Source organism: Eurosta solidaginis, chromosome 2 (assembly GCF_040869045.1).
Source record: "Eurosta solidaginis isolate ZX-2024a chromosome 2, ASM4086904v1, whole genome shotgun sequence".
In the NCBI taxonomy this organism is placed as follows: domain Eukaryota; kingdom Metazoa; phylum Arthropoda; class Insecta; order Diptera; family Tephritidae; genus Eurosta; species Eurosta solidaginis.
The window spans coordinates 155,226,099-155,250,971 of NC_090320.1; the positions used below are offsets into that span (position 1 = coordinate 155,226,099).

Consider the following 24,873-nt stretch of genomic DNA (forward strand, 5'->3'; position numbering starts at 1 on the left):
TTGCAGCCTCGTCGGCCATAGTGTTACCATGAATCCCGGCATGCCCAGGGATCCACATAATTTGAATTTTTTGCTTGAAGCGGATGAGTTTATCTCTTATTTCGCAAATGGAATCATTATGGTGTGATATGTTCATCACAGCTTTTATGCAGGATTGTGAGTCGGAGCACACCACGTGCTTGCCTTTTTGGCTTTTGAACCACTTTACAGCATCGAGAATAGCTTCGGTTTCAGCAGTAAAAATTGAATTGTCTGACTGAGCAACGAAAGTTGTATGGTATCATAGTTATGGTTCACAATAGCCTACCCTGTAGCTGATGCGGTTTTGGATCCGTCTGTGTAGTGGAATTGCGGTGTAGTCTTTGGCTGCCTTTCGGAAGAGGGTAATGTAAGCACTGTTACTTGTAGACTGCTTCGAGAGATTCATAAGGGTTGTTATGATGCAAGTTTTTTGAAAGAACCATGGTGGTCGGTATGGAACGAATTTTCTACAAAGTGTTTCATTCAAAGCAATCTCTTGAATCTTACAAGCGATTCGCTCTATTGTTGACAAGCAGTTGTTTCTTGTGGATGGTCGGTAACCCTGTGAGTGGCTATTTTTTAAAATGAAGCAGAGTTTTTTTAGGTGGGAATCAGAAGCTTTGTTGCAAGCTTGGCCGTGTTGATGTTTATTCTGTCGTACATGCTTCCTAGTCTGCTCTCAGTTTGTAAATTCAAAAGTGGGGTAGTTCTGAATGCTCCAAGTCATATCGGGTAGCAGAATTGTAAATGTTTTCTATAGGCCTAAGCCTTGATTTAGTAGTGTGCCCGTAAATTTCAAGCCCGTATTCGATTTTTGGAATTAAAATTAAAACTGCTTTTATAATATTGATTACAGTGTTGGTGTGTGCGTTGCTGTAGAAACTGGTAATTCATTTAATCAAATTCATTCTTTTGGTTAGTGCTTCTTTTAGATAAGTTATATGTGTTGTAAAGTTGTATTTATTATTGACAATTATTCCTCAGATTCTTATATCTGTCATGTACTCAATTTTATCTAGGTTAATGTAAATATCAACGGGAGTGCAATTGCGTTTTCTGCATATATGAATTGTCTTTGTTTTGGATAGGTTGAGTTTAGCTCCTGTGTTATTACCCCATTCGACGATTTCGGCAAATAAATTGGTGACATTACTTTGAATTGCATTTTGGTTTTTGTGGTTGACTATGATGCTGAGGTCGTCGATATATATACAGTGGTTAAAGAATGGGTGTTTTGTGATAATCCTATTTAATTTTTCAAAAGCTATTAAGAACAGTGTCACGGAAAGAGAGGAGCCTTGTGGGATTCCATTAATCAGCGGCACTATATTAGAGTAGTAATTATCTATTTTACCTTGAACTTCCTATTGATTAAAAATCAAATAACAAAATTAATAATTCTTGGACCTAGTTTCCATTCATTTTAAGTTGGTCGACTATAGCATGAGTCCAAATACGGTCGAAAGCCTTTTCTAAATCTATGGAGAGGATAGAGATATGATTTTTGGCCCGAATGCTTTTTGCAATTTGATTATCCAAATACAATAAAGCATCGGTGGTTCCTGAGGCCTTCTAAAGCGAACTTGCTTCGGATGAATTAAGTTATTACGCTGTTAGTACCAGTTAATACGTTTGGATACAATTTTTTATAGAACCTTGCTAGCACATGATATGAGAGAGATGGGTCTGTAGCCTTCTATTTTATTTTTTGGCTTGTTGCTTTTATGAATGGGAATAATGATGCTTGTTTTCCATTCCTATGGAATGATGCTGGTAGAAATAATGTTGTTAAACAAGTTAAGCATATAGGTCTTGGCTTGCATGGGGAGATGTTTAAGCATAGAATAGCATACTCTATCGGTACCTGTGGTTTTCCCTTTTGTTTCAGTAACGGCATTGTTAAGTTCTATCATAGTAATTTCGGACTCGATAAATTTGGCCGTTGGATAGGGGACGTGTGTTATGTTTTTCCCAAGGCAGTTTTTGTTATGATTTTTGTTAATTCACTAGAAAAGCTAGAGTCAGAGAAGTCATCTGACCATGTTCGTGCGAAAAGCGAGGCAATATCTGATTTACATGAAAAAATGTTAGAATTCTGGTCTTCAATACTGTTTATTGTGAAATGGGAGTTGTTACCATAGAGTTTGTTGACATGGTTCCATAAATATTTAATGGACGTGTCATTGTTAATCGATGATGTGAATTTGTAAAAGGATTCCCTTTTGGCCTTTTTCACTTCTCTTGAATACCGCGTCTGTCCTTTTGTAAGCTCGACGATTTTCCGAGCTGATGTAGGATTTAAAAATGTGCCATAGTTTTTTTTTGTTTCTCGGAGAATGCTAAGGTTGGGGTTCCACCAATATATTTGTTTTTGGGGAGAGAACCGTGGTGTGATACCTTCATCGAATCGTTGGCGGCAGATATAATAGATTTTTTGAGTAACGCCGCGTCTCTATTAATATTGTTTGTAAAGTTGTGGTTCTCAATCTTGTGTTCAACTAGTTTTGCGTATTTTTCCCAATTAGCAGAGTTATTACTGAATTTGGGAGCAATGAATGCTCCCGTTGGTTCATTTCGATATCTCTCAAGTGATATGAATATTGGAAAGTGATCGCTGCCGTGTAGAAAAGTGTCGATATTCCATGAGAGAAATGGAAGTAAACACGCTGATGCTAGTGTTATGTCAACATGCGTGAATGTGGAACGTGTTGAGAAATGGGTAGGTGACTTGTCACTACATACAATGAGATTTGGCTGTTGATAAAAGGTTTCTATTAGGGGGACTCATGTAACCTTATAAATGCCTTATAAAGTGTGTAAACGTATAAATTTATCTAGTGCGTAAACGAGCTGTCAAATTTTGTTATGAAAAATCATTTACACAATTTGTATAAATTTACGCGCACATTTCATTGTGTAAACGCGGTAAACTCAAAGGAATGCAACCTTGCAGACATTACAGCCGGCATTTTCATCAGAAATCTCCAACATCAGCAAGTAGAGACGTTTTAGTTTTGTTTTTTCACTTAATCGTGGCATTTGTTAATTTGTATAACAATCAAACAAATTTTGTTTGGCAATAATACAGCTGATAAACAATCAAGTTTATGAAGAATATTACTAGGTGCGTTCATATAACAGTGTGTGTAAATGGATATAATTTTACACCTTATAAGTCTATATGCTTTCATGAGCCCCCTATTATTTTTCCCCGTTTGTCTGTTTTGATAGACCCACATATGGTACTATGAGCGTTAAAGTCAAAAGAAAAATAATTGGGTGAGTTGCGCTGTCGCAGATTATATTTAGATCATTAATTGTAAAATTTGTTTAAGGAGGCATCTATATTGATATCATGGTGATTTTCGTTTTTGCACAAATTGTAACACCGACAGCGCAAAGTTTAGTGGAAAGAGTGAAACGAGTGTGTTCTATTGAATTTTTGATTAATATTGCTGTTCCGCCTTTTGCAAAAGGTGTGTCACAGGTGATATGCGTGTAGTTTTTAAGTTTATTTGGGATCAAATTTTAGGTGTGTTTCTTGTAGGGCTATTACATCAGGGCATTTCTGATGAAATAATTGTTGAAGCTTTAAAAAAAAAAAGCTCGTACAGGTTGTTATGGTAACCGTTTATATTCCACTGGAGAATGAATAAAAATTAAAAGAGAAAAAAGAGAGGGAAACAAACTATCAAAATATTGACTCTTAGAACGATATATACTTATATATATATCGGAAAGAGACAATATTTTAAAAGTTTTCATCAAAGTCAGAAATTTCTTCTATTTGTGAAGAGGTTGGATTAATGAAGTTAGTTGTGTTTTGAAGAGTAGTGTTGTTGTCGTGAATGTTTTTAGTTGAAAAGTAAAATGTCAATTGGGGTGGGTTAGTGATGTTAGGTATTGAGTTTTCTGGAGATTTAGTTATAAAGTTTGTTTTTTGTTGTTGATGTGATTTTTGCTTTTGTGGTGGGCATTTCATTGCTATGTTTTTCGGTTTCGTTTTGATTTTTATATTGGTTTTTTAGTTCAATTCTTCTTTTGTGTTTTTCTATTGCTTCGTGAAGTTCTCCTTTAGGTATGTTTTCGGTGGTGGATGTATTACTGTTTACAATATTTACTGCTTCACTGAATGTGCATTTGCTTAGTATTTTTGTTTTTAAGATTTCGCGTTTTTTCTTGATGGAGGGACAGTCTTTATGTAAGGCGTTATGCTCATGTTGACAGTTAATGCATTGTACTTTTAGTGGCTGCTGCCTGCGCAAATTTCGCATTTTTCCTCGTTTTTGCAGAATTTTTGGGTGTGACCGAGCTTGAAAAATTTTTTGCACTGCATTGGCGCTGGTATATATGGCTCCACCTTGAAATTGAGAAACCCTATTTTGATTCCATTGGGAAGCTCATACAGGTCGAACGATATGATACGAAGGGACGTATTTGTTAAATTACCATCCACATGTTTCTTAATTTTTTTGACGTCCTTTACCGCTTGCTTCCGTAAACTTTCGATTATTTCTTCTGTTGTAAGATTTTTCAGCGGAGGAGCAAAAATTATGCCCTTTATGGTGTTCAATGTGGGATGCAAAGTGGAGGTAACCGGACTTACGTTAGGAAGATAGGTGAATTTTAAGAAACGTGTTGTTTGAGCAGCATTTTTCGTCAGAATTAGGTCACCGTCTCTTGTGAATGAGATATGATTGGGCTTTTCACTGCTGATATCTTCAATTGCTTTTGAAATGAGAAATATGTTGAAGCTTTGGATTGATTGGTTCTCTAGTTTGCTTTTAAGGAGTACGTATTTAGGACATTTTTTTATATTTGTTTGGTTCACATGTTTATAGTTTGGAAAATCGTATATATTGTTAAGGTTATAGTTCAATTTTTTCTTTTTTTTCACTGCGCCCGGATCTGGGTCCGGGTCGAGCGAAGCGAAATAGTTCCCTCCCGAATTAGAGGTCATGGCACAAACGATTATGAAACACTTTTTTTTATATACATATAAAGATATGAGTATATATAGCACACGTGCTAAAAAAGTGATTGATACGAAAGCGAGAGTAGTTAAACACGACCGTTTTCTCCGGATGCTGACTGTTCACTGAGGAAAAAATTTATAATGAAGCATCGTATATAGATGGTAACATTCATTTTTTTAACTGCGAAATTAAAAATAAAATATTTTAAGTTTAATTAAAACCGATCACTTACAGCTGTTTGAAAAAGACAAATTAATGAAATTACTAAATAAATATAAAAATGTGTTTTACGATAAAAATGATAATTTAACTTTCACAAATGAAATAAAGCATAGAATAAAAACGAAGCACGACGTACCGGTTTATTCTCGTTTATACAGATATCCAGAGGTGCATAAAGATGAAGTTAATAAGCAAATTCCAAAAATGCTAAAGCAGGGTTTAATAAAAAATTCAAATAGTCCACTCAATAGCCCAATATGGACAGTTCCAAAAAAATTAGATGCTAACAATAAACAAACGTGGCGCATTGTAATAGACTACCGAAAGTTGAATGACATTACGATTGAAGATAGGTTTACTATTTCAAATATGGACGATAAATTAGGAAGAAGCCAATATTTTACGACCCTAGATTTAATTATTTGGTTTTTGAGTGCTAAGTGACCTTTTCACAAGAGAAATAAAACGCAAACACCTTATTTAGATTAATAAAATATAAATAATATATTAACGCCCCGATTCTCAGCGTTACCGGTAAAATAGTACCCAGAACATTATGTAATCGAATATGTTACCAGTTCTTTTATCCGCGATTCTGGCCAAAGTGGTAACGCTGTCATCACCGAAAAACTCACCAGTGCCTGTGGAGAAATTTGAAAGGTAGTTTTCTTCGCTTTAACGGTTGCCACTTTGGACCATTTGGACCAAAAACGGTCCCTTTCAACCCCGTTTGGTCCGCTAGTCCATTTTCTTCAATTTTGGTCCGTTTAGGCAATAGCCACGATTGGTACTTTTCTTTCTTTTCACTCAGGTAAAAATTCAAAATATTGCCAAAAAATTCGACATACTTTCGTTAGCCCCCATATAATTTTGAATTTACTTCAATGTAACTCTCACCATAAAAATTACTCAGTCAATAAAATTTACCAGAACAATAACATTTCACCTAAGATATAATTTATGCCAGGCATTAAAAAGAAAAGTGTTGGCAAACACATTGTCGTTAATTGTTGATGAAATAACCGACTAATCAAAAAAACTCTTTTTTATAATAATATTAAAACCGGCTAGATATTTCGATCGGTTGTACAACACTACGCAAAATATATGAAAATAAAAATTGCTTCTCGCCTAGCATAGCTTATCGCGAGGACTTTGCCGTGAGCCTAACACTTTCAAAACTTATACAAAGAAATTCTATGCATTACTTCTCGTTTGGCATGTTGATATTTAAATCTCTCTCACCCAGCACCCCAGCGGGTTAGGGGGTCAGAATATACCCGCGGTAGGTATGCCCGTCGTAAGAGGCGACTAAAATACCAGATTCAAGGGGCAGGTTGCCAGAGTAATATACAGCTTCACCAAACCCAATTGTCAACCTCACCTATCCGCGGCGAATCCTGTTTCACGACAGACGAGGCTCTGGCGCCCCAACATCCTCATGGAGCTTGAGGGTGGGGAGGGAGGGATGACGGCCTGAAGGTTTAATGTGGCCATATAAATCGTTCCCGAGATGGTCGGGCTAGCACCTTAATGGTGCTGTGTTACCGAAGCGTACCGGATCTGTATCTGGCAAAGGATTATCACATCGATAACACTCCCAAAAGCCTCCGGGGAGCAACCTTATCACTACAACAACAACAACAGTTCAAGGAATTCCAGGACTATTGTGGTGTTAAGCCACGCAAGGTAATTGAAAACTAAGTATCTTTGCACAAGAAATATTTTAACTCGAAGACAGACGGAAGATATTTGATTTCGGTAGAAATGTTTTGTATAAAATTATTCCCGTAGGTGCTAGCAGAACCCCTGAGGCCTGGGATCAAAACTCACACTTACTGAATCTAGGCTCTGATATGAAGTTTTAACGTTAAGGGAAAAAGTAAGCATCTATAAAAATAGCACTAACAAAATTGCCTAGTTTCGTTTATGATTTACTGAGTTTTCCACATACATATTTCGGCAACATCAGAACGCAAATTTTGAACCGTTTCTTACTAAAACCTAACTGCACTATACATTTTATTTCATTGCAATCAACAACATAATGCTAGAACCAAGAGCTTTGTGACCAAAACTAGGTTCACAATGTTTGGTTGGTGAAAGACATAGACTTATCCTATGTCAAAATATAGTACCATTTTTGGTTGCATGCACGTATATTTGTTTGTGCAGCTTGAATTAAAGGAAAGTCTTCACTATGTTTAGTAAAATTTCATATGGAAACATTCTAAAATTTTGTATTTTATACTAATAAAATAAAACAAAAATTTGGTCCTTTTTTTCCATGAATTTTGGTCCCAAATGAAAACATGGTATGGCAAACGTGTTCGCTTTACAGAAAATGTCTCGCTTGTAGATACGAGGTTAACGAATAAACGGGACGATGTGTATATGCATATTATGCATGATAAGTTTCTACATATGTAATTTATTCTGTGAAAGTACATAAGGTAAACAAATATGTATAGCAATAGGCAACACTTTTTTACTATTATCTTTACTTATTTTCGCTTACAATTCTTTATTTTTTCAGTTTTGCCTTTTTCTATACAACAGCTGTTGTGTGGTTATTTCGATGTACTTTTGTGGGTAAAAAATTATCCGGATACTTTCGCTGGTAGAATACCAAAAGGGTGTAAAAGTTTCCACATGATTTCCTTACCGTGGTGAAGAATATTGTTACCACATTAGAATCGGGGCGTAAGTGACTAATAAGGTGTTTGCGTTTTATTTCTCTTGACCCTAGATTTGGCCAAGGGGTTTCATCAAGTTGAAATGCACCCTGATGACTTTCCGAAGACAGCATTTTCGACGGCTAATGGCCATTATGAATTTTTACGCATGCTATTTGGCCTTCGTAATTCACCGGCTACATTTCAACGTATGATAAACAATATTTTGAATATATAGGATTAATTTGTTTAGTTTATTTAGATGGTGTACTAATTTTTTCAACAAGTATAGAGGAGCACTTGGAAGCCATTGGTAAAATTTGAAACGTTTAACTGAAGCAAATTTAAAAGTACAATTAGATAAGTGTAATTTTCTTAAAAGGGAAACCGAGTTGTTAGGCCACGTAGTGACCCCTTCTGGCATCAAACCAAATTCGGAAAAAGTAAAAGCGATTGATAAAATAGAGTTACCAAGGACGCAGAAAGATACGAAATGTTTTTTGGGAATAACGGGGTATTACAGGCGGTTCATTAAAGACTATTCGAAAATAGCATATCATATAATAAAATATTTAAAACAAGGCGCATCCTATACTTACCCACCCAGACTTTAGTAAACCATTTACGCTGGTTACCGATGCAAGCAATTTTGCTTTAGGGGCAGCACTAATGCAAGGATATAGAGTGGTTTCTTTTGCCAGTCGTACCTTAAATGGACACGAGAAAAATTATAGTACGATTGAAAAAGAATTACTCGCGATAGTGTGGGCCACAAAATATTTCCGTCCCTATCTTTTCGGTCGAAGATTCTCAATTAAGACGGATCACCGTCCATTAGTATGGCTCAATAATATAAAGGAACCTAATTCCAAATTACAGAGGTGGAAGATAAAGCTAAACGAATTCGATTTTGATATCAGCTATATAAAAGGTAGGGAAAATGTTATCGCAAATGGTTTAAGTAGGCTAAACGTCGTAAATTCAGAGAAAGAAATGGAAATAAATCTTAACGAGATATTTGATGAAGATTTATACACTGTACATAGCGCAGAAAGCGATTATACAGATTACATTAAAATAACCGAACAGCCTGTTAACATTTTTAAAACGCAATTGATAATATATCCTAATGATAAAAACTCATGTAAAACCGAAATAATTTTTAGAAATAAAATTCGACATACCTTAAAAATAAAAGAGGTAAATAATATTTTAAATTTTATGAGGGAAAAACTTCCAACTAAAGGATTGGTAGTTATTTATTGCCCACAAATTGAATTATTTAAAGAATTCCAACATAAATATGTAAATTATTTCGCGAAAAATAAATTTCTTAAAATACTTAAATCTAACTTACAGGTAGAAGATGTTACTGATAGGCAAAAGCTTTTACAAATAATAGAGACATTTAAAAAACAATCATCGAGGCATAACCGAAATATTTTCTGAACTAAAAAGGTATTACTATTTTCCAAAACTTCAGAAGGAAGTTCAGAAATACATTAATAATTGTGAAATTTGTAAATTAGCTAAATACGAAATATAACTCCTACTCCAGAAACACATAATGAAATCGTTCATGTAGATATATGGTTTCCCCAGCGAGGGGTGATGTATCTAACAAGTATTGATAAGCTTACAAAATACGTCACAGCTCATTATTTAGAGGACAGGACCTGGATTTCTTTAATCAAAGCTTTAAAAGAAAGAATTAAATATTTAGGAAAGCCAAAATTACTTGTAGTAGATAACGAGCTTGATACAATTGCCATTCGAGAGTTTTTGAAATATCAAAATATTGCCATGCATACTACAACTGCTTACTTGAAGACAGGTAATTCAGATGTAGAGAGATTCCATGGTACCCCTAATGGACACATTAGATTGTTTAATGCTGATAAGGAAAACAAAGATGATATTTCCGAAAAAGTTTTTAAAGCAATAGTGTCATATAATAACACAATTCACTCAACTACCAAAAATAATAACTTAATTTCAAAAGAAGAGCTATCAAACCTTTCAAAATTAATACATGCCGATAAGACCAAAAAAGTTGAAATTTTAAACAGAAAATTGAATAAAGTCTCTACTGAAAATTCTGCTAATGAAATTGTTAATAATAATCGTGTAAGTAAATCTAAGCCAAAATACAAAAAAGTTACGAACTATGTTCCAGAAGGAAACCATTTAGTATCTAAAGATAAGAAATTTAAGAAAATATATAAAACGCAAGTGAAAAGGAAAAACATATTTGAAAACAAATGACTTTTTATGAAAATACATATATATATTTCGATTCAGCAGGGACTGCATACTCTGGCGGTGATAGAGTGATATATAGTGATATATGTAGTTATAGGTTATATTTCATGTTAGCCTTAGGTTATTGTAACGAATTTAGTGAAACTCCGCTTATTTGGAACCTTCTACTAACGTTCGAACCACTAAACTGTTGAATAAATATCTCCACTATTCAATAAAGCAAAAGGGCCTTTTTTAAAGTACTTCACAATAACACTTCTACTTCTCAACAGATAGCGTGCTTAAATCAAACTCTTCGATTTCCTTGTTTGCATACTTCTAGGAGTTTCTAGAATTTACTATTTGTTTACCAGCTATAAAATTACCAGCTATAGCTACAGATGCACGTTTCTCATATGCGCGTGTATATGTGAGTGATACTTTCACAAACGATTGCCTACTTTTGTGAGCATCTCAGATAAGATATATGCATGTGTTTTTGTGCTTCTCTCCGCTGCGTGTACGTACATATGTGTAGACATGTTCCACCAATGATTGCCTACTTTTGGGAGTATCTCAGATAAATGCACGTGTTTGTGCGCTACTCTCCGCTGCTTGTATGGACATATGGGTAGACATAATGATTGATTTGTTGATGTGCATACAAGTCACAGCTTAGGATCGGCTTAGAGATGATAGTATCCGTTAGTGTTGCTAATATTCGTCACACTGCCCTCCACCTAAGTCTGATCGTCCCGATAACACAAATCTCTCGATCTAAACGCTGCCAGCCTTTCCAAATGAACCACTTTCATTTTGGTTCGTGGTTTGCCAATGGTTTGTATGCGGTACACTACATCGTTGATCAATTTTACAACTTTGTATGGGCCTTCCCAATTACACTGCAATTTCGGGGAAAAACCTATTTTTCGTGCGGGTTGTATAACAGCACCAAATCTCTTTCCTGAAAACCTATCGAAATAATTGCTTTATCGTATATGGCTTTCATCTTGTCACTCATAATCTTTGCGCGTTGCCTTAAAATATCGTGTATCTCTCTCAGCTCTTCTTCCAAGACACCAGTGGATTTCTTGACATTTCTCTCCGCATCGGCAAATCAGCTGGCAGTCGAAGGTCATTGCCAAAAATTACCTTTGCGTGAGTTTGGCCCGTTGTGTCATGCACTGCCGATCGGTAAGCCATCAAGAATAATGATATGTGTGTATCCCACTCCTTATGGTACTTGTCTACTACTTTCCTTAAATGCTCCTACAAGGTTCTATTGAATCGTTCCACCATACCATGGGACTGAGGATGCAATGCAGTTGTCCGTGTTTTTCGAATGCCCAATCATCTACACATTTACCGGAATACAGCTGATTCGAAATTCCTGCCTTGGTCAGAGTGTAACTCCATTGGTACACTATACCTTGCAACCCAATTGTTTATAAACACTTCTGCCACTGTTTCCGCTTCTTGATTTGGGATTGGGTATACCTCTGGCCATTTGCAGAAATAATCAATAACCACCAGTATATACCTGTTTCCGCAGTTGCTAGTAGGAAATGGACCTGTGACATCCATAGCCATCATTTCAAATGGCGCACCAAAGTTATATTGCTTCATCTGACCACGACTTCGGGTTTTGGGCCCTTTCGCTCTGCTGCGAACCTCGCAGTTCGCAATCCACTCCTTGACTGGCTAGCGGCAACCAACACAATAGAATCTCTGTTTAATCTTCTCGAGCGTCTTCGTGATTCCAAGATGACCTCCGCTTGGACCATTATGCAGCTCGCTGAGCACATCAGGAATTCTTTTGTTGGGAACAGCTATCAAGTTTTTCTTGCATTGACCATCTTCACTCTCCCATACTCGATGCAAGAAACCGGAAATCAATTCTAAACTGTTCCACTGTGCCAAATATGACTTCGCAATGGGACTCTCTGCTGACATCTCCTCTCTATTTGGCCTTTCGTTTCGTTCGAGCCCTTGCATAACATGTGACAGATCAGTATCTTCTAGCTGACACTTCCTTAGTTGTTCCTTGTCCCATTCATCGTGAAAAAACCCCTTGGGGCTTCGATAGCTCAAGTGAGTTCCCAAGGGGTTTTTGCGCTCGTTGAAAAAAGAGAAAAAAGGAAAAGAACACACAGCAGGTTAAATTCAAGAATTTAACAATTTAATTATTTTCAGTTAAAAGCTAACTCACAATATATATACAAAAGCTAATTCACAATTTGATTAATTATACATAGGTTAAGTTATACAAGCGAAAAGAAAAATCTTACCTATAACAGGGCTGATGGCTGCAGTGATCACGGAGCTTTCCAAAAAAGAAGTGAAAGAGTTTCTTTCTTGTAAAACGCGTTCACCCTTCAATTCCGTCGAAAAGCGGTTTTGAGGGGTAATTGAACGAAAGTAAGTTAAATTGGAAAGTCGCGCACCAACACGTACACATACGCCTGCACGGACATATATATAGCCGTTGGTGTTAGTGCGCGAAAGTAGATAGAAGCAAACACAGATAGTTTACATTAGGCTGGGTCACTATTGGCCGTGCTCATTCTTGGGTTTAGCTTGATGGCCTAAACATGCCGGCCCCCCTTGCTCGAAGCAACATCGGTAGATCTCTGCGGCCATCTTCCCTGATCAACTTAATACTAACTAATATATAAAAGAACGAAATTCGTGGATGTCCCAATAAGGGCAGCGGCATGGCAGTATTTTGCTTGACACAGAAATTAGTATTTCGGTTCCATCCGTAAATCGTGGAGCTGTAGTAAAGAAAAAGTAAACGTTAGGAAATAGTACGTGGTTGAGTTCAATTTTTTGCACCTCTTTTCACACGAATGGCACGTGAAGCTAGTTCGAGGGTTGAGGAAGATTTAGGAGCGGCATGCCCCAGATAAGAGCCAGCCAAATATACTGCGCTAAAAAAGGGCCAAATGTAGATGGCAATGTGCCCGGCAGTATCAGCTCCGGATATATATCGGCTCCCAACAGGAGTCAAACCGGACTTGACACAAAAAATGTTGGATCGGCGAGCTGCATATGGGTATAGGGTGTCGCGACCGAAGGGTCGACGTTCGCGCTTGGACTCACACGGGCGTAGTTGGGAACGATCGTAGCGTGAATCGTGAGCCTACGGTTCTGCCCATGTTTACCCCTTATTCGCAACCGCCCTCGCACCTCGATTTTGATCACGGCAGTTGGCGATATCGATGTAAAGGGCCGAAGTGCTACGATCTCCCGCCTAATTTGCCCCGTTCTGAAGGCAGCTGGCAGTCGTCGAGAATGTCGTTCAAGCTGGCCCTGCGAACCTACTCTCTCTAACTCGTATCCTTGGCGGGGGCGGAAAGTCCGGGATTCTGCTCCTCGTGTGCGTTGACGCCGGTTAGGGCTGCGGAAAGTCAGTGATTCCACTATTCCCTCGTGACGATCTGAGCCCCGCTTCCTCGCTCTTTGGTGACGTTGGTGTGTAGTTGATGGGCGGAAAGTCCGTGATTCCGCTCCATCTTTGCGGCGTTCGTGTGCGAGTGGGGGCCGGAACTTCCTTGGTTCCACCTTCCTACTGGTGGCCGGGCAGAAGGGCCGTGATTCCGCTCCGGCTTCGTCCAAGTCTCCTTCTTCTAGCTCGCGTGGCCCGCTGTCAGTTCCTATTTCTGATGCTTGAAGAGACAGAAAGTGTTCGTCCTCGCTATCCATCTGAACGCTCCATGGCCTGGTATCAACTTCCTGGGGCTCCGGATTGTCGAAGCTCTGGTGCAACGTGGTGTGGTGGTCCCCTTCGCACTGGTGACAACGTCCTTTGCTCGTGCAGTCAGCGGTGCGGTGTGCTACTGACAGGTAGTTGCCGCAGTACCGTCCTAATGCGGCTTCCCTTTGCCTTTCCTCGTGCGATTTGGCTCGGTAGACCGGGCATAACCGGATCGGGTGTCGCTTGTCGCATAGGTGGCATGGTTTCGGGTACCGCTGGGCCATGCGTTCCGCCCTCCTGCGTAGAGTCGTATACCGTGTCATACTGGACCTGAAAAGGGGTAATTGTCATTGGTCAGGGTTTAGAATTTGAGGGGATTTCATCATGCGTGAGGGGAGTTGGGTTTCGAGAAGATATTCACAAGAGGTTGGCAACAAGCTACAATTACTTAGGCAGTTAGCTGCACAAGAGCCTTGATTTTGTGTTTTTTTTTTTGATTTTTTTGAACACAAATTCGATATACAACGAGGTTTTTATGTAAATTATCTTTATGTCCACGCGATTTGTTTAAAATGGCAATTACTTCTCTATGACGGTGCGCTTCGTGTGCGATCTGACAGATTTGGCTTTAAGTGTGGCCACGCGGTAAGCTTTTGGCCGGTTGTCAGTATTTTGCCGACAGATGGCGCAAGGGGGTAACTTTTGTGGAACGTATTTGGTTGTGTTGCTAATGAATCATTTTAAAGCAGCAATCGAGGATGCCGAACGTGCCAAAGAATTATTTCTTCGAGTACTATACTCGCCCGGAGATCCGGCACTGGTTGCCTTTGGTTATAAAGCCGAGCCCTATTTGTGTAAAACGACGGTTACTTGGCCTGCCGCCGTCCTCGGGGGGCATCGGTTGAAGCGTTCCGCCCATATACGCCGCTACATCTAACTATTCACTTCCGCCCCTAAGTTTACATTTGTATAGTGTAATCAACAAAAAATATTGTAAAGTCTGACAAATAAATTGTACATTAACTCCACTATAAGAAATCAGGTGTATTTGATCTGGGTGGTAATAGGATATTTGGAGAAGATCATTTATTTCAGGTTATAAATTCGTAAAACACGGCCCAAAAAAAGAAGACAAGGGGAAAAAAATAAATGTGATCGCGTTTTTCCCGGTTTTGCCGCCTTAGCATCTGGCAACACCATATGAATTTTTGTAGTGTACATTGTGTTATTGTGAAAGTGGATTGTGTTATCCTTCAATGAATTTCCTGTCATTGATGAGAAAAAACGAGGTACGCATCAGTATATTTTTTACACTTAATACCAATTCTCTTTTCTTTCTTTTTCTTTCAGGTGAGCTGCACAGCTTGGGAGCAACACGAAATTAAAAAGCGCAAATGCGAATGAAATTAATTATCTTGAAGTGCCCATGTTATTGTGGCAGAAAGCATCATTCTCCGCATGGACAATATTTGGTTTTGCCTTCGGTCATACGCGCTGGGAGCGCACCGTATTGATTATAACTTACCTACAACGGCTCTGTCTTACTATTATTGTACGTACATTTAAGCAGAGATTTCTCTATGCAAAACTATTCTCACATTTAACTTCATCGCGTCGTGCACGTAAATCAAATTTGCCACATTTTCGTTTGAATAAAGTGCGCAATATCAAAGCGTGGCTGAGTGTGCGTTCATATCTGAAGAAACTTGGTCCACAGCGTTCAGTTGACGTCATCGTCTCAGCTGCTTTCATAGTCACTTAGCTTTTGTTGGCATTTTTGAGTGTGAAGTGGCTTAAAGATTCTGTACATTTACATTCACACTTAAATCTAGAAGCGCTTATGTGGGCAACAACAATTGGCATATTTTTGGTACTTTTCATGACTTTGGGCAATAAAATACATCACAAATACCGCAGCGTTTCAGTTTTGATTACAGAGCAAATCAATTTATATCTGCAGATCGAACAAAAGCCAAAGAAAAGGGATGAGCTAATGGTATCTAATAGCGTTCTAAAACTAGCAGCTGATCTACTCAAAGAATTAGAATCACCTTTTTGGGACTTGTAGGAGAGAGTTTGTTCGATTCGCGTGTGCGCAGAAGACGGTATTCTGACAAAAATTTTATTTTTTTTTTCTTCCTGGCATTTATTAACAACATTTTAAATAATTGTTGCTGTGTAAGTTGGATTTTATCTCTGGCTATTTCATTTTTATTGGTAAATAGTTAAAAAGTGTCAACAATTTCAAGAACCTGTTTGATCGATATACGAAGGTGAAAAGAACGATCAAAATTTCTATACAGAAACATAATAAATGTCAAATAGTCAATAAGTCACTCTTAAGAATTTTGGTGAAAAACTCTTTTTAATATATCAGCGTTAACGTAGTAAACTACAAGTTTACCAAATTTTATCGTCTTAATTATCGCCACATGGGAGACTTTATATAACCGGCCTGGTCCAAATCGATTGCTGCCTGCCGAATCATACCGCACCACCGATCCTACAAAAGCCGTGAAAATTCGTAAGGCATCAGATGGTCTGGGCGCGGCGGAGCCAGTTTCTATACCCGGCTTATTGAAACGCACCGTGAACAATTTTGGCGAATATCCAGATTTGCGCACAAAAAACGAAAATTAGGAATATACGACAGTTTCCTACAAACAATATGAACAGAAAGTGCATCAAATAGCTAAAGCGTTCATTAAACTTGGACTCGAACCACACCACTCAGTGGGCGTGTTATCCTTTAATTGTGTTGAATGGTTTTACTCAGCCATGGGTGCCATACACGCAGGTGGAATTATCGCTGGCATTTACACGACCAACTCGGCGGAGGCTTGCTACCATGTTTTGGATAATTCGCGTGCACAAATTGTGGTGGTCGATGAATCCAAGCAAATGGATAAGATTAAAGCGATTAAAGATAGGCTGCCACATCTGAAAGCAGCTATTCAAATACAAGAACCATATGAGCCGTATATGAAGAAAGAAGATGGTTATTGCAGGTGGTCTGAGATTGAGGCGATGGTAGTTGCAGAGGTGGAAGAAGAATACAAAAAGCGTTTGGAGAATATTGCCATTAACCAATGTTGCTCTCTGGTGTATACTTCTGGTACGGTGGGCATGCCAAAAGGTGCGATGCTTAACCACGACAATATTTACTTCAATACTCGTTCCATTATTAAGACACTGAGTAATGTAACCCCTGGCTCTGAGGTTGTCGTTTCATATTTGCCTTTGTCCCATGTGGCTGCACAGACAGTGGATATTTACACAGTAGCTTCAATAGCTGGCTGCATCTATTTTGCTGACAAGGATGCGCTGAAGGGTACATTAGTTAAGACATTGCAAGATGCGCGTCCCACACGATTTATGGGTGTGCCATGTGTCTATGAAAAATTCCAGGAACGTATGGTAGCCATCGGCACATCAAATGGAAGTATGAAGAAGATGCTAGCCAGTTGGGCCAAAGGTGTAACACTACGTCACTATATGGAAACAAATGGCAAAGGCTCGGGTGGGTTTGGTTATAACATCGCTAAAAAATTGGTTATGTCCAAAGTTAAGCAGGCACTCGATTTCGATCACGTGGTCACACTTGTCACAGCCGCTGCACCGATGTCACCCGATACAAAAAAATATTTCCTCAGCTTGGATATGAAAATTTTGGATGCATTTGGCATGTCTGAAGTGGGCGGTTGTCATACATTATGCCTACCCGATACGCAACCACTCAATTCAATTGGAAAAACGCTAACCGGTTGTGAGGCAAAACTCATCAACAAGGATGAGAAAGGACATGGTGAGATTTGCATACGCGGTCGCCACGTATTCATGGGTTACATTTTCAACGAAGAAAAGACCGAGGAAGCGCTTGATGATGAGTATTGGCTGCATTCTGGTGATATTGGCTACGTTGATGATAAGGGTTATGTATATATCACAGAGCGTTCTAAGGAGATAATCATTACAGCCGGTGGTGAGAATATACCACCTGTTCATATTGAGAATTTGATTAAGAGAGAACTGGATGGAGTTTCGAATGCATTTTTGGTGGGTGAGCAACGCAAATATCTGACTGTGCTGGTGGCGATTAAGACCGAAATGGATCGCGATACTGGAGAAATACAATTTGAAATTCCGGCACCTAGGCATCCGCCACCACCATTTCCACTAGCTGTAAATGAAGATAATTTAATGCGTTCTTCTGGTGGTGAAAGTCCACGCAAACAAGGATCAGCAATCCAGCCGAATCCAGTAGGGGCCACCACCAACATTTCCAGCACACCGTGGACCGCCGCCAATTCCTAATCGAAGCGGAAATGTACCACCTTTACCTACTAGTCCAAATAATAACAATTAAAGGCCGAAGTGAGAACGGATTCAGCGAGGCTGTGGATCAATGCCACAAGGTAATATTTCTGGCTGTTAAATAATTGCGCTTATGTTTTAAAAGTTTTAGGGATGTTTTCTGAAGATTTTTTTCAAAATTTGTGCTTATAAGGTAGATCAATTTTTAAAATCATATAAGAAAACGGCCTTAGTTAAATTTTTTTTTTTTTTTTTATGCTTGTGCTCAAACAAATATTGTTTAACTTTGCAACATCGTATAAAAAGGAAGGTAGTCCACTCAAAATTTTTTGACGTATTTGGGGATTTTTGAAGTTTCATAATGTTTGTTGTTTTGCTAAAAGCATTGGCATACCATTACTGTTTAAGTCGAAATTGTGGTTTTCCGGGATTGAAATTTTCTTCAGGATGAAAACGCCATGGTCGTCTGAGACAATAATAATATGCTTTAGCACGATTTATGTGCACATATATCGATTGAGAATACAGTAAAACATGCAAATTTATTGAAAAATAGTGGCTAATGACTCATAGCTTTATGACAGCTTGACCCCTAGACAGAAAAAAAAAAAATACACGAAAAATTCTATTGTTCTAGCATGGCCCTATTATCAAGCCTCTACAGTGGATATTTCTCAAGGCATGTTTAATTTGTTACGTTAAAAAAGGGCACAGAATATGTGTCGGTGGGGGCTTGCCCCAAGGTGCCCCTGGTACAATGGGCAAAATAACTCTCATAATTAGTGGCGAACCTGCAGAACTACATGGCAATGTTCTCCCTGAAAACTTGGTTTTAGTCGCTAACTTCAGATTTTGGGACTGTATTAGAAGTTCTAAGTATACAGTTTTTGTATACTTTATTGTCGCACAGTGTAATCAAGACAAATTTTATTCCAGAAATTTTATGCAAATAACGAAGCGAACTCTGATATAGAACGCACGAAATGTCACTCAATGGCAACTCATCACTATATTTAATCAATTTACGTGCAGAATGGTGCTTCCATACAATCTCGTGAGCCAATCACTCTGAATTACAAGATGTATAATGACAGCAATTCCTATTTAAAATGTATTATGTAAGTATTAATTAATATTATATATTTCCATTAAATTGCATCTATTTTTTGATTAAAGTAGTATCTTTTATCTACATGCCAGTTAATAACTAGCATGCAGCACAACAGATAGATATATCTTTAGGAAAAAAAAAGGGGGGGGGGATGGTTGTTGTTCGTAGGTTGTATGTTTCGGGTCTGGGTCGTGGGTTCGGTTACTGCTCTCTGGATCCCTGATCCTCTTCGCTGGATGGGAGTAGCACGAGTTTAGTGAGGGGTCTTGTAACCTTTCCCTTTGCCGTCATGAGATCTACTACTCGTACTCGTCCATCCGATCCCGGATGGAGGTTGATAACCCTCCCGAGCCTCCACTCATTGGGTTGCAGGTTGTCTTCTTTTATGACAACTAGATCGTCAAGCTTCATATTTGCTTTAGGTTGGCGCCATTTGTTCCTTTTTTGAAGTTCGACGAGGTATTCCGTCTTCCATCGTCGACAAAAGGTGTGGTGTAGGGCTTTTAGTCGCTGCCATCTATTAATAATTGATGCGGGGTTTTCGTCCGCGTCTGGCTCCGGGGGTGCTAATAGGTGTCCCCCTATTAAAAAATGCCCCGGGGTTAATTGTTCTAGGTCGGACGGTTGATTTGAAGACGGCGTTAGGGGGCGGGAGTTGAGGCAGGATTCTATCCTGCAAAGCAGGGTAGAGAATTCCTCAAAGGTGTATTTGAGGTTGGATGCTATCCTTTTGAAGTGAAATTTAAAACTTTTCACTCCCGCTTCCCACAATTCCCCCCATGTGAGGAGCAGACGCAGGGATAAAATGCCAGTTCAGATTTTGGTATGTATAGGTTGTTATTACCTCGGCGCGTGAGTCAGCCATGAAGGTTTTGAACTCCGCCCTGAGGGCTCTGTATGCCCCTACAAAATTGGTTCCGTTGTCGAAATACACATTCTTCGGGCAGCCTCGTCGTGCGACGAGTTTGGCAAAGGCCGCCAAGAATGACCGGATGCTCAGATCGGTAGTCGCTTCCAAGTGGATGGCCTTAGTGGAGAAACACACAAAGAGGCAGACATATCCCTTGGACACGCGACAGCCTCGCCCTTGATAATTCTTTATCTCAAAGGGGCCGGCAAAATCTACCCCGGTGTTAGTGAATGCCCGGGTATAGGTGGTTCGCTCGGTCGGTAGAATGCCCATCAATTGTGTTTGCGCCTGTTTCCTATGCAATGCGCATACCTTGCACTTGTGAATTTCTGATCTTATCATATTTTTCACGCGAGGTATCCAGTACTGTGTTCGGATCAGGCGCAGCATAAGCTGATTCCCCCCATGTAACGAGATTTTATGGACAAATCGTGTGATGAGACGAGACAGTCCACTATGATAGGGCAGAATTATGGCGTGGCGTTCGTTATACGAGAGGTCCTTGGACGCCGCGAGCCGCCCCCCGACTCTGATTGTCTCGTCCTCATCGAGAAATGGGTGCAAGGGCTGTAAAACGCTCTTTGGTTTGATTGACCCTTTCCCTTTGAGTGTTCTGTACTCCTCCGCATAATGGTTTCGTTGAGCATTGACGATCAGTCGACACATCGTTGCTTTGATCTCAACGGGTGAAATCGTCAGTGATGTTTCATTGAAGGAGGTTTTGAGATGAGTCCTTTTGTAGAATCGTAGGACGTAGGACACAACTCTTAAAGCCCGGGAAAGGTCGGAAAACCTGTCTACAATATCTTCGTCTTTACGGTTAACCGAGGATGTTTGGACTTGAAACCTTTTTTCTTCCATGGTTGTGGTGGAGCTTATTTCCTGGTCTGGCCATTCTTTGCCATCTTGCTGCAGCCAAGATGGGCCTTCCCACCACAGGGAATTGTTCACTAGCTCTTGCGCTAATAGCCCTCTACTGGCTAAGTCTGCAGGGTTTGACGCTGAGTCCACGTGACGCCAGTCCCTGTTCCCAACTTGGTCTATTATCTTTGTCACACGGTGGGCCACGAAGGTTGACCATGAACACGGAGGTTTCCGTAACCAAGCTAAGGCAATAGTTGAGTGAGTCCATCATAATAAGTTTTTATGTTTGCCTAAATTAAGGTTCTTGTTGATAGATTCTAGGGTGTCTGCAAGGAGAACTGCTCCACAAAATTCTAGTCTTGGTAAGGAGATAGTCTTTACGGGCGCGACTCTTGATTTGGCTAATAGCAGACTTAGAAATATTTGCTCATTAATATTGACGCGCAGGTAGACGGTGGCTGCGTATGCTTTTTCTGACGCGTCACAGAATCCGTGGATCTCCACTGTGGCTGTTGGTGAAAAGTGTACCCAGCGTGGGATCTTAATTTTTTCTATGTGCTGGTAACTTTCAATGAAACTTTGCCACCGATCCAGCGAGACTGGCGACACGGTTTCATCCCATCCTGTTCCCTCTAACCAGATGCCTTGCATCAACATTTTGGCGGTAACCACGAATGGTGCCAGCCACCCTAATGGGTCAAATAATTTTGCTATCGCCGACAGAATTTTCCGTTTTGTAAAGCTAGACTGTTCCTCTATGGGTTTCGTTTTGAAGTAAAAGGTATCTGAGTGGGCGTTCCACCTGATGCCAAGTGCTTTAACCATACGGTATCCTCGAAGTCTAGGAAATCTTCGTTTAGGAGGGCAGCCTTTGGTAGGCCTTTAAGTAGTTTGTTCGAGTTGGCAGTCCATTTCCTCAGCGAGAATCCTGCTGTCCCCAGGGCTGTAGTTATTTGATCCCTTGCTTTAATGGCGTCGGTAATAGTGTGGCCTCCTGCTAGCACGTCGTCAACGTACATTGCATTTCGTAGTATATCTGATGCTATAGGGTAGCTGTGTTCCACGTCGTCCGCTAACTGGAGCAGTATTCGTATTGCCAGGTACGGTGCACAGTTAACTCCGAAGGTGACCGTTTTCAACTCATACAGTTGTATTGGCTGCGTACTTTCTGTTCGGAATACAATCCGTTGATACTTAGTGTGATCATCGTGCAACAGAATCTGTCTGTACATTTTCTCTATGTCGCTGTTGAAGACATATTTGAAGAAACGCCACCTTAATATGAGAATGTTTAAATCATTCTGTAGAACTGGCCCCGGATGGAGGATGTCGTTGAGGCTGACTCCGTTTGCAGTTGATGATGACGCATTGAACACCACTCTCACTTTGGTTGTTGTGCTTTCTTCCTTTTTGACGGCATGATGTGGTAAAAAATAGGTATCACAGTCTTCAGCGGGGATGTGTGTTGGTACCCGGGACATATGCCCCAAGGTTTCATACTCTGCTAAGACCCTGTTGTATTATGACTGTAATGGTGGGTCTTTAGCTAAACGCGTTTCCATTCGGAAAAATTGTGAACACGCAATTTTTAATGAGGCACCTAATTGTTTATATTTTGGAAATTCCTGTTTAAAAGGCAAGGATACAATATATTTACCCTTATCATTTCGAATCTTTGTGTTCTTATACAATTCTTCACAATACTTGTCATCATGGTTGTACGTTTTGTCCTTGGGGACTTCCTCTGTTCCCAAAAATGATCGTAGCTCTCTGTCTAATTGCACTTCACTGACAAAGGACACATATTTCTCGCTGGGTGACATTGTTTCGGTTTGGCCGGTCAATATCCAGCCGAATACCGTCTCTTGGGCTAGCAGTGTTCCTAACACGTCTTTTTTTATTCCCCCTAACATCACCTGTGCATAAATGTCGCCTCCTAATATCAGGTCGACTTGCTCATTGACAAAAAAACGTTTGTCAGCTAATACTAGGTTCGGGAAGGCCTGCATGGCCATAGCATCCACCTTGCATGTTGGTAGATTGCCAGTTAGTTGCGGCAGCACAAGCGCGGTGGTGGCAATGTTTATTGTCGGATCAATTGGAGACCGCAGTTGTATATGACACGCCTCCTTTACTTGTGCTGACACTTGATTGGTGATGCCTGAAACATGCGCAGACATCCGCTGAGATGGCAAATTTATGCGAGGTTTAAGTCTTTCAGTTATGAAAGTACATTCTGACCCCGAATCTATAAGTGCCCGCGCGGAGAAGTTGGTGTTGTTGTAGAATATATTGATGCGGGCCGTACCTAGTAAAATCCATTTACTTGTGTTTGCAAAGCAGGCCTTGAAGTGGTTATTTCCATTGCTTTGGTTATTTCCAGTGCTTTGATTATTGGAATAGGTGCGCCTTTGTTGCGCTTGGGCTGATGGGCCAGGGTGGGTATTATTGTTGTTTGCGTTTTGGTTGGTGTCCGTTGCCTGAATATGTAGGATCGTATTGTGTCTTTGCTTGCAGGTGGCGCAATTGTAGGAGCTTGAACACCTAGACACAGTATGTCCTGAGGATAGGCAGTTAATACACCCTTTCTTGTTTTTAATGAAGGTGATTCTATCTGAAACCGCCAATGTGCGGAACCGTTAGCAATGTTGTAGTTTGTGCTCAGTGGATTTACACATCTTGCACCCACCTTTGGTTACACTCGTCTTAAAAGCACCTAGCTTTCTGTGAGAGTTTTCAGTGGATTGTCTACCATTATGGGTTTTCGGGTTCTTGGTTTCCAGGCTATCCTCAGTTATGCCAGAGACTGTCTCAAGTGTCTGGAAACGGTTCTGTAAGAATTTATCCATGTCTTCCCACTTGGATATTTCAGTTTTATTATGAACCGTTTGCTCCCATAAGGCTAGTGTGCTTTTTGGTAATTTCGTTGAGCACAAATAAGTTATAATCGCATCCCAATTTGACACATCGATTTGATGTGTCTTTAAGGATGCGATACAGTTGTTGATGTCTCGCTGCAACTTTTTAATTGAAGTGCCGCATTCCTTTCCGACCGCCTCTAAGCTGAACAGTGTCTTCAGCTGAGTATTCACTAGTATGCGTTTGTTTTCGTATCTGTCTACCAGATTTTGCCACGCTATACCGAAACCTTCGTTTGTGAGTGGGCACTTTTGCACTATCTCTTTAGCCTCACCCTGGGTCTTTTGTACCAAGTGGTACAATCTCTCTACCGGGGTGAGTCGCTTATTTAAAATATATATGGCCGTAAAGAGGTCTCTGAATGTAGGCCAAGATAAGTAATCTCCCTTGAACACATCAGTGTCACACGGGGGTAGACGCATATTTGTATCCCTTTCGTGCTGTTCTTCGGGCTTAGGGTCGGGTTTGTTGAATGTGGCCTGTCGCGTTGATATGTTTGACATGCAACGCAAGTAGACTGCGTAAGCACTTTTGTGTTTTATCTTAACAGCTGATATGTTTTTTCCCTCTAGAGTGTACCCAGCTAATATTTCATCATGGGCTGTTTTTGCTTTTTTCCATTTTGCCTTTAACTCTTCTTGCTGGATAGCCAGAGTATACTTGGTATGCTCAGAGTCGGGTGTGGAGTTGAAGTCGGCTTCAAACTCTATGACTTCATCAGCCATCCTGATGTAATTTTCCATCGCTTTCAACATGGTATCAGTACTGAGATTAAGGGCAAAATGGATCTAACTTGTTAATAGGGTAGCTCACGAAGGCACGTTCAACTTAAGACAGGATGATGTAGCTAGTGGGTATATGCCCAATATAATGGATTACCGCCAAGGGGTAAACACGCAACTATTCTCTGTGTATAAATTTTT

The 24,873-nt window shown here is 39.8% G+C and overlaps 1 protein-coding gene across 1 annotated transcript; it reads left to right on the forward strand.

Moving 5' to 3' along the window:
* The first annotated feature begins 16,269 nt into the window (after positions 1–16,269).
* Positions 16,270–18,146, forward strand: LOC137241717 (very long-chain-fatty-acid--CoA ligase bubblegum-like). The gene has a single exon (XM_067769175.1). It carries the CDS (start codon positions 16,611–16,613, stop codon positions 18,144–18,146), a length of 1,536 nt encoding a protein of 511 aa, XP_067625276.1. The 5' UTR covers positions 16,270–16,610.
* Positions 18,147–24,873: the final 6,727 nt, after the last annotated feature.